Source organism: Acipenser ruthenus, unplaced genomic scaffold (assembly GCF_902713425.1).
Source record: "Acipenser ruthenus unplaced genomic scaffold, fAciRut3.2 maternal haplotype, whole genome shotgun sequence".
NCBI lineage: Eukaryota > Metazoa > Chordata > Actinopteri > Acipenseriformes > Acipenseridae > Acipenser > Acipenser ruthenus.
In genome coordinates, this window is record NW_026707598.1 from 267,858 (window position 1) to 278,892 (window position 11,035).

General features: G+C 44.3%; 1 protein-coding gene across 1 annotated transcript; it reads right to left on the reverse strand.

The window, feature by feature from the left end:
• Positions 1-3,822: 3,822 nt before the first annotated feature.
• LOC131727809 (complement C1q tumor necrosis factor-related protein 1-like) lies at positions 3,823-7,008 on the reverse strand. Its single transcript, XM_059019090.1, has 3 exons — positions 6,913-7,008; positions 6,303-6,518; positions 3,823-5,381 (listed from the first exon to the last, which is right to left on the reverse strand). Exons 2-3 carry the CDS (start codon positions 6,508-6,510, stop codon positions 4,834-4,836), a joined length of 756 nt encoding a protein of 251 aa, XP_058875073.1. The 5' UTR covers positions 6,511-6,518; positions 6,913-7,008; the 3' UTR covers positions 3,823-4,833.
• Between the last annotated feature and the right edge of the window lie 4,027 nt (positions 7,009-11,035).

Consider the following 11,035-nt stretch of genomic DNA (forward strand, 5'->3'; position numbering starts at 1 on the left):
CCACCTGGGATTGAACCCACGACCCTCCGGTCAAGAGTCCAGAGCCCCTGACCGCTACTCCACACCGCTGTATAAATTTGGTCATCAACTTTTCGCTTCATAATTTTTACTCAAAAGCAATATATTCTAGTCACAAAATACAGGTCAGCTCTTTTTCTGTAATTATTATAATTTTTTTTTTTTTGTCGACTTGTCCCAGCCTGACCTTTGAAGACAAAAGCGTCGTTAACGCGCCGCGGTATTGACAGTGTTTGTACATGGCGGTATAATGACAAACCGCGACGTTATGTTAATTATACACATTTCTGTGGGTTTTACTGTAGAAACTGTGGCCACAGCTGTCGTTTATTTGAAACCTCGAGGCTTTTTTTTATTGCCGTTTTATAAATACATAATTGGACTCGGGGCAAAACCAGCCGTCTGGATAAATGTCACATCGCTTTTCAACAACAACAGTGAAACTAGACACATTTTATACCCGTGTTAGTGAAAACCCGTCTAACTCTGAAACACACAGACGGCAAATCTATTAAAACCAAACGTTGTTAAATAAATATATATATATATAATTTGTGTGTGAGTATATATGTTATAACAAAATGCTTGTTATGCTTGAACAAAAGTTATTGTATTTCTTGCTCTTATTGTATTACTTGTATTGTAACACTTGAAATGTATTTGCTTACGATTGTAAGTCGCCCTGGATAAGGGCGTCTGCTAAGAAATAAATAATAATAATAATAATAATAATAATAATAATAATAATAATAATAATAATAATAATAATATATTGTGTCGTATAAATTGTGGTCGGGTTTTCACCAACCTTTAGTAAGGCCGCCCAACACCGAGTTTCAAATTGACTTTTTTGTTGTATTATTTCGATCATAATTAATCGAGTATTTCAGTAAATATTAGTATTTTTTTCTGTAGTTCTGAGGTAGGTAGCAGGTACAGACCTAAAGTCAACATTTTAATTAAAAAAAAAACAAAAACTTAAGACAACAAAGATTTCGGCTCGTCGTTATAGCGCTAAACATTTTCACGAGACATGTTGTTATGTTATAATATTATTTTTGATGCTTTTTTAAAAAAAGGGGGTTTCTTATATTTTATTAGCGCTAGCAACCTGATCTTTAACTCCCTTTAACAAAGTGCTAACCGAGACTTTTAATTTAAAATCCCGTTTCTTAACCTCTTCAACAATAGCAAACACGACTCCGACATTTTCTATAAGTAACAGTCGCCGTCAGCGTGTGTAATTGTACCGCGTTTAGTTTCTTTAATCCTCAAAGTTTTGTCAGGGCAACTTCTCGAAGTCGATAGATTTCACACAAACTGTTTTATTTTTTTTAATGTCTAAAAATTAAATGATAAAATCGTGACCGAAGGCGAGACCGCACCGTTCACGACACTACAACAAGATGGTGGCTGTACGCCTCGTAATTCATAAGAACATAAGAAAGTTTCCAAACTGAGACCATTCAGCCCATCTTGCTCGTTTTGTTGTTAGTTGCTTATTGATCCCAGAATCTCATCAAGCAGCTTCTTGAAGGATCCCAGGGTGTCAGCTTCAACAACATTACTGGGGAGTTGGTTCCAGACCCTCACAATTCTCTGTGTAAAAAAGCGCCTCCTATTTTCTGTTCTGAATGCCTCTTTATCTAATTTGTGACCCCCTGGTCCTTGTTTCTTTTTTTCAGGTCCCCTGGGTCGACATTGTCTATACCTTTTAGGATTTTGAATGCTTGAATCAGATCCCCACGTAGTCTTCTTTGTTCAAGACTGAATAGATTAAATTATTTTAGCCTGTCTGCATACGACATGCCTTTTAAACCCGGGATAATTCTGGTCGCTCTTCTTTGCACTCTTTCTAGAGCAGCAATATCCTTTTTTGTAACGAGGTGACCAGAACTGAACACAATATTCTAGGTGAGGTCTTACTAATGCATTGTAAAGTTTTAACATTACTTCCCTTGATTTAAATTCACAATATATCCGAGCATCTTGCTGGCCTTTTTTATAGCTTCCCCACATTGTCTAGAGGAAGACATTTCTGAGTGAACATAAACTCCTAGGTCTTTTTCATAGATTCCCTTCTTCAATTTCAGTATTATTATTATTATTATTATTATTATTATTATTCATTTCTTAGCAGACGCCCTTATCCAGGGCGACTTACAATTGTTACAAGATATCACATTATTTTTACATACAATTCCCCATTTATACAGTTGGGTTTTTACTGGAGCAATCTAGGTAAAGTACCTTGCTCAAGGGTACAGCAGCAGTGTCCCCCACCTGGGATTGAACCCACGACCCTCCGGTCAAGAGTCCAGAGCCCTGACCACTACTACACACATAGCTGCCGTTGACTACTGCTTATCTAAACTCGACATTGTTTTTGTCAAATTATTTTTTTTTTTAACACACATTCTACCAGTGAAACATTATATTTAAAACAGTGGAAAGAATTTTAAAGTTTTTTTTTTTTTAAAACCGTCGTGTGGTTAGAAAACCTGTATAAATATACAATTACACCCCGACTGCAATTCCTGCTGTTTGGTTGTGGTTTGTAATTTTGCGAAATTGCTTGCATTCAACGGTAAGCTTCACTTTACAGTTAATTACATGGTCGAAAATGTTGACTATGTATGTATTTAAAAATAAATAAAAGAATTCAGACCATCTTGACTGAATAAAGAATCTAGATTATTTTTAAACCCTGTAGTTGAAAAAGTGAATTACTTCAAGATGTCGCAAGAAAGAAAGCGCTGGGCTGCAGTGTGGAAGGCAGTGGGGTTTGAGGAGCTCAGTGGTTAGATAAAGAAAGCGCTGGGCTGCAGTGTGGAAGGCGGTGGGGTTTGAGGAGCTCAGTGGTTAGATAAAGAAAGCGCTGGGCTGCAGTGTGGAAGGCAGTGGGGTTTGAGGAGCTCAGTGGTTAGATAAAGAAAGCGCTGGGCTGCAGTGTGGAAGGCAGTGGGGTTTGAGGAGCTCAGTGGTTAGATAAAGAAAGCGCTGGGCTGCAGTGTGGAAGGCAGTGGGGTTTGAGGAGCTCAGTGGTTAGATAAAGAAAGCGCTGGGCTGCAGTGTGGAAGGCAGTGGGGTTTGAGGAGCTCAGTGGTTAGATAAAGAAAGCGCTGGGCTGCAGTGTGGAAGGCAGTGGGGTTTGAGGAGCTCAGTGGTTAGATAAAGAAAGCGCTGGGCTGCAGTGTGGAAGGCAGTGGGGTTTGAGGAGCTCAGTGGTTAGATAAAGAAAGCGCTGGGCTGCAGTGTGGAAGGCAGTGGGGTTTGAGGAGCTCAGTGGTTGGATAAAGAAAGCGCTGGGCTGCAGTGTGGAAGGCAGTGGGGTTTGAGGAGCTCAGTGGTTAGATAAAGAAAGCGCTGGGCTGCAGTGTGGAAGGCAGTGGGGTTTGAGGAGCTCAGTGGTTAGATAAAGAAAGCGCTGGGCTGCAGTGTGGAAGGCAGTGGGGTTTGAGGAGCTCAGTGGTTAGATAAAGAAAGCGCTGGGCTGCAGTGTGGAAGGCAGTGGGGTTTGAGGAGCTCAGTGGTTAGATAAAGAAAGCGCTGGGCTGCAGTGTGGAAGGCAGTGGGGTTTGAGGAGCTCAGTGGTTAGATAAAGAAAGCGCTGGGCTGCAGTGTGGAAGGCAGTGGGGTTTGAGGAGCTCAGTGGTTGGATAAAGAAAGCGCTGGGCTGCAGTGTGGAAGGCAGTGGGGTTTGAGGAGCTCAGTGGTTAGATAAAGAAAGCGCTGGGCTGCAGTGTGGAAGGCAGTGGGGTTTGAGGAGCTCAGTGGTTAGATAAAGAAAGACGCATCACAAAGTTAAAAATCTTCAAAACCATTTTATTGAATCAACATCTCAATATAAAGGATAGCAAATATAATGTTTATATACAAAAATGAAAAAAAGTAATATTTAAGCATGAATCTGAATTTTGTTCGAATAAAAAAACACAGAAAGCTAGTTAGCACCATATAAATCCAGTTTATAAGGATTGACTTCATCTTTTAAAATCATATATTTAGCTCAATTTAAAAAAGGGTTTGTTTCTTATTAATAGTTGAGTTTTTACAGGGCTGGGAATCAGACTCCTATCGTACAGCAGCGTGATCCAGTCCAGGTTTTACTGCTACCAGCTTGACCAGCCCCCAGTATGTCTAGCTAACAAGCTCAGGTGTGTCGTATTATTAAACTCCTAGTGAAACCAGGACTGGATCACGCATTGTAAAGCACAGAGAGGTCTGGTAAAGCATAAGGAAGCATTGTAAAGCACAGAGAGGTCTGGTAAAGCATAGGGAAGCATTGTGAAGCACAGAGAGGTCTGGTAAAGCATAGGGAAGCATTGTAAAGCACAGAGAGGTCTGGTAAAGCATAGGGAAGCATTGTAAAGCACAGAGAGGTCTGGTAAAGCATAGGGAAGCATTGTGAAGCACAGAGAGGTCTGGTAAAGCATAGGGAAGCATTGTAAAGCACAGAGAGGTCTGGTAAAGCATAGGGAAGCATTGTAAAGCACAGAGAGGTGTGGTAAAGCATAGGGAAGCATTGTAAAGCACAGAGAGGTCTGGTAAAGCATAGGGAAGCATTGTAAAGCACAGAGAGGTCTGGTAAAGCATAGGGAAGCATTGTAAAGCACAGAGAGGTCTGGTAAAGCATAGGGAAGCATTGTAAAGCACAGAGAGGTGTGGTAAAGCATAGGGAAGCATTGTAAAGCACAGAGAGGTCTGGTAAAGCACAGGGAAGCATTGTAAAGCACAGAGAGGTCTGGTAAAGCATAGGGAAGCATTGTAAAGCACAGAGAGGTCTGGTAAAGCACAGGGAAGCAGTACGGAGGCTCAGTCGGGACCGGGTTTGATCAGGTACCCGTTGAAGGTGATGTAGATGTCGTTGGAGTCGCTGTAGACGGCGTTCTGTCGCTCTCGCTTGTAGAGCCGCACCCAGACCTGGTCCCCGTCCCGCAGCTGCGCCATGATGCTCTGGCTCTGCATGATGGACCTGTCGCTGGGCTGGGCGTACAGGATGACCAGCTCCCGGTCATTGTGCATGAGGTGGACGTAGGTCTCCTTGAAGTTCCAGGTGTGCAGGTTGAGGTTGAGGTAGTAGAGCCCGGGCAGGTGGCAGTGGAACCGGCCCCCGAACATGTCGAAGTGCCCGTGCAGGTTCACGAAGACCGTGTCGAACACCAGGGCCTGGTCCTGCTCGGCGCTGTGGAAGGCTTTCTTGCGCCCGACCGAAAAGGCGGCGTGCTCGTGCTTGCAGGCGTCTCCCGGGACGCCCGTCTGACCCTTGCTGCCTTTGGGACCCGGGGGTCCTTGGGAACCGGGCGGCCCGTCTTTGGCGGATTTGCCCGGGGTGCCTCTCTCGCCCCGCTCTCCTTTCTCACCTGGGGAGGGAAGAGTGTGTATATCTTTTGGAGGGGGGGGGTTGGGTTTGGGAGGTTGTGGGTGGGTGGCTGCTCTAGCAGATTTGGGCACAGCTGTGTGTGTGTGTATCTATATATATATATATAAAATTTCCAGTTGCATATGAGTTTATTAAAACTGAACTTCTAAAGTCGTATTGCATTGTCATTAAAAAAAAACAGCTAGACAGTCATTTAGTTAATGATATTGAAGCAATATAAGAATCTTATCTTTCAAAATCCAACTCGCTCTCTCTCTCTCTCTATCCCTCTCTCTTTCTATCCCTCTCCCTCTCTCTCTCTCTATCCCCTCTCTCTCTCTCTCTCTCTCACTGTCTCTTTCTCTCTCTCAATAGACAACCCAGCCATAAAGAGGTTATAAAGAACTACAGCTCCCAGCATCCCTCACTGTTGTCTCGGGTTAGGAGGCATGCTGGGAACTGTAGTTCTAGCCAGGGCTGTACCGATTCACTATTTGTCAAGACCGGAGCTCATTGCAGTAAAAGAACTACAGCTCCCAGCATCCCTCACTGTTGTCTCTGGTTAGGAGGCATGCTGGGAGCTGTAGTCACAGCTAGAGCGGTGCCAATTCACTGTGTATCGATGAATCGCGATGCTTTCTTTACATGACGCATCGTAATACAGCGGTCTGTATCGCTTGTATTGGGATACAAGACCTCAGCATAAAGAACTACAGCTCCCAGCATCCCTCACTGTTGTCTCTGGTTATGAGGCATGCCGGTAACAGTAGTTCTAGCTAGGGCTGTACCGATTTCATAGTGTATCAAGACCACAGCTCATTGCAGTGAAAGAACTACAGCTCCCAGCATCCCTTGCCACTGCCGCGGGTGAGGAGGCATGCTGGGAGCTGTAGTCCTAGCCATGATATACGAGAGTCCTTACCTTTCAGTATGGTCATGTTAATATAAGGTCTGATCTCCGGCACAATGTATTTCCCTGCGGGTGGCGTGTCACCCCCCTCTGGTGGTGAAGACTGGTACTCCAAGTGGTCACAGCACCGCGCGCAGTGCTGAGTGGGCGGGGCATCCGAAGGGGGTGCGGTCTGAGAAAGGGGGAGGAGCAAGAGGAGGGGCAGGCAGAGTGAAAACATGACTTCACCTAGAGAAGGGGAAAAAAATAATAATTTCTCAAATATTATATATAAATTATATACTGTAATATATATATATATATATATATATATATATATATATATATATATATATATATATATATATATATAAATATATATATAAATATATGTTATTGAAACTAAACTGAGTCCAGCAGACCAGCTCTAGTTTGGAGCTCTAGTGTCTTCATCAGCGTGATTGAAACTAAACTGAGTCCAGCAGACCAGCTCTAGTTTGGGGCTCTAGTGCCAACTAGACAAAACATGAAACGTCAGTTTTTGTCTTTGAAAAGGACGTTTGGAAAACCTTTACAAAATAAACAGAAGTGCAGATTGCAAGCGTTTCTGTATTGAGAATAAAATCAGTAAAAGTTTACTCACCCCCCAAAATCTGTGAGCCGAGTTTATAGACTCTCTCTCTCTCTGTCTCTCTCCCTCTCTCTCTCTCTGTCTCTCTCTCTTTGTCTCGCCTGAAGTTTGGAAACATATTTTTAGTTCCTCTCTCCTCCCCCTTCTCCCTCTCTCCCTCCCCTTCTCCCTCTCTACCTCCTCCTTCTCTCTGTCCTCTCCCATCCCCCCTCCTCTCTCTCTCTCTCTCTCTCTCTCTCTCTCTCTCTCTCTCCCTCCCCTTTAATCTTTTTCTATAAAACATTTGTGCTAAACTTAGAAATAAAAAAAATTATGTCCGTCCCCCATCGCCACGGCTGTGCAGCATCACCCTCTATATAGAATGAACTGATTCAGCTTCATAGAGTCCAATGAAAGCTGCTGAATAATGTTCCCTTGTTAACATATTGAATTCCACCCCCTCTATATAGAATGAACTCCCTCAGCTTCATAGAGTCCAATGAAAGCTGCTGAATAATGTTCCCTTGTTAACATATTGAATTCCACCCCCTCTATATAGAATGAACTCCCTCAGCTTCATAGAGTCCAATGAAAGCTGCTGAATAATGTTCCCTTGTTAACATATTGAATTCCACCCCCTCTATATAGAATGAACTCCCTCAGCTTCATAGAGTCCAATGAAAGCTGCTGAATAATGTTCCCTTGTTAACATATTGAATTCCACCCCCTCTATATAGAATGAACTGATTCAGCTTCATAGAGTCCAATGAAAGCTGCTGAATAATGTTCCCTTGTTCACATATTGAATTCCACACCCAGCGCTTTGTAGTTTTCCAGATACTGAACAGAAAAACTGACATTGAAACAGCTCCCAGCATCCCTCAGCACTGCCGCGGGGTGAGGAGGCATGCTGGGAGGTGTAGTTCTCAGATTCCCTGCGTGTGGAGACCGCAGCTCGCTGCAGTTAAAGAACTACAGCTCCCAGCATCCCTCAGCACTGCCGCGGGGTGAGGAGGCATGCTGGGAGGTGTAGTTCTCAGATTCCCTGCGCGTGGAGACCGCAGCTCGCTGCAGTTAAAGAACTACAGCTCCCAGCATCCCTCAGCACTGCCGCGGGGTGAGGAGGCATGCTGGGAGGTGTAGTTCTCAGATTCCCTGCGTGTGGAGACCGCAGCTCGCTGCAGTTGAACCCTGTGTAGGAAGCTGTATGGATTAGACAGACCAACCCAAGCATCTGGAACACGTCAGAAAACTTAAATTCATCCAGATGCTCGCTGGACCGAAGCCAGAATTATAAAGCGACTTTAGTTCCAGTCCAACGGAAACTAAAAATTAAATTCCTTCCTCAGGATCAGTGCGAGAACAAAGACAGTTATATCCGAGGATTTCAGGGATACACTCACTTACTTTGAAGATCATTGAGGGTATAGTTAGCACACTGTGGTCCCATTCTACCAGCCTCACCCCATTGTAGCTGCCCTATAATTGTGCTAACGTTGCCCCTCAGTGTAATACAGAGCCATTGCAGTGCCGCTGTCTGTCTGTCTGCCATTGAAGATCATTGAGGGTATAGTTAGCACACTGTGGTCCCTATCTCCCTCTCTTTCTCCCCTCTCTCTCTCTCTCTCTCTCCCCCCTCTCTCTCTCTCTCTCTCTCTCTCTCTCTCTCTCTCCCCCCCCCCCCTCTCTCTCTCTCTCTCTCTCTCTCTCTCTCTCTCTCTCTCTCTCAGCTGTTCTGTTTAACTTCAGTCCACAGTGTGTTTTTTTTCACTTTACTGTTTTTATAAAGATGACTTCAGCCCAAGACCTGCGCCCAGTTGTTTTAGGAATCAAAATCGCCAGCGAGGCAGAAATCCTGGCTTGTTTTTATTTGTCATACTTTTGAAATAGCCAGGTTTCCTGAACTGCACAGACTAGAACCCAGTGATATATATATATGTCCTGACCTGGTCACTTTATTAGACCTCTCTGTGCTTCACAATGCTTCCCTATGCTTTACCACACCTCTCTGTGCTTCACAATGCTTCCCTATGCTTTACCAGACCTCTCTGTGCTTTACAATGCTTCCCTATGCTTTACCAGACCTCTCTGTGCTTTACAATGCTTCCCTATGCTTTACCAGACCTCTCTGTGCTTTACAATGCTTCCCTATGCTTTACCAGACCTCTCTGTGCTTTACAATGCTTCCCTGTGCTTTACCACACCTCTCTGTGCTTTACAATGCTTCCCTGTGCTTTACCACACCTCTCTGTGCTTTACAATGCTTCCCTATGCTTTACCAGACCTCTCTGTGCTTCACAATGCTTCCCTATGCTTTACCAGACCTCTCTGTGCTTTACAATGCTTCCCTATGCTTTACCAGACCTCTCTGTGCTTTACAATGCTTCCCTATGCTTTACCAGACCTCTCTGTGCTTTACAATGCTTCCCTATGCTTCACCAGACCTATCTGTGCTTTACAATGCTTCCCTATGCTTTACCAGACCTCTCTGTGCTTTACAATGCTTCCCTATGCTTTACCAGACCTCTCTGTGCTTTACAATGCTTCCCTATGCTTTACCAGACCTCTCTGTGCTTTACAATGCTTCCCTATGCTTCACCAGACCTCTCTGTGCTTTACAATGCTTCCCTATGCTTTACCAGACCTCTCTGTGCTTTACAATGCTTCCCTATGCTTTACCAGACCTCTCTGTGCTTTACAATGCTTCCCTATGCTTTACCAGACCTCTCTGTGCTTTACAATGCTTCCCTATGCTTTACCAGACCTCTCTGTGCTTTACAATGCTTCCCTATGCTTTACCAGACCTCTCTGTGCTTTACAATGCTTCCCTATGCTTTACCAGACCTCTCTGTGCTTTACAATGCTTCCCTATGCTTTACCAGACCTCTCTGTGCTTTACAATGCTTCCCTGTGCTTTACCAGACCTCTCTGTGCTTTACAATGCTTCCCTATGCTTTACCAGACCTCTCTGTGCTTTACAATGCTTCCCTATGCTTTACCAGACCTCTCTGTGCTTTACAATGCTTCCCTATGCTTTACCAGACCTCTCTGTGCTTTACAATGCTTCCCTATGCTTTACCAGACCTCTCTGTGCTTTACAATGCTTCCCTATGCTTTACCAGACCTCTCTGTGCTTTACAATGCTTCCCTATGCTTTACCAGACCTCTCTGTGCTTTACAATGCTCCCCTATGCTTTACCAGACCTCTCTGTGCTTTACAATGCTTCCCTATGCTTTACCAGACCTCTCTGTGCTTTACAATGCTCCCCTATGTTACTATCAAAAAAAGAAAGTCTGTCTTTATATTCCCCCCGCATGCATGGGATTCGAATGACAGAAGTGTGTGCTACATGTGTCTGGCGCTTTTTGTTCTCCCTCGTGCCTGATGGATATCAAGCTGATCCAGGCTGTTTCAGTGTAGTTACTGTAACTGTCAGCCGGCTCTATAAACACAGCAGAGTCTCACAGTCGTCCGCTCTGCATACGTGTAACTGCATGTGTATCTCATTAACCACTCTGCCTGTCTCAGGGGAAAGTGCAGGCGGTCTGTACAGACAGCCAGAGTAGCATTGCAAAGCACAGAGAGGTCTGGTAAAGCATAGGGAAGCATTGTAAAGCACAGAGAGGTCTGGTAAAGCACAGGGAAGCATTGTAAAGCACAGAGAGGTCTGGTAAAGCATAGGGAAGCATTGTAAAGCACAGAGAGGTCTGGTAAAGCACAGGGAAGCATTGTAAAGCACAGAGAGGTCTGGTAAAGCACAGGGAAGCATTGTAAAGCACAGAGAGGTCTGGTAAAGCATAGGGAAGCATTGTAAAGCACAGAGAGGTCTGGTAAAGCATAGGGAAGCATTGTAAAGCACAGAGAGGTCTGGTAAAGCACAGGGAAGCATTGTAAAGCACAGAGAGGTGTGGTAAAGCATAGGGAAGCATTGTAAAGCACAGAGAGGTCTGGTAAAGCACATTAAAAAACAAGGTAAACTAAACCTTATAAAAGTGTCCCATAGTAAAAGTTAAGCAAAGTGTAATAAAGCACTTTAGCGAATACTAAAGCATAGGTGAGCATACCGCTCAGTGTGTCTGTCTCTCTCTCTCTCTCCTCCCTCTCTCTCTCTCCCTCTCTATCTCCCTCTTTTTCTCCCCTCTGTCGCTGCTCTCT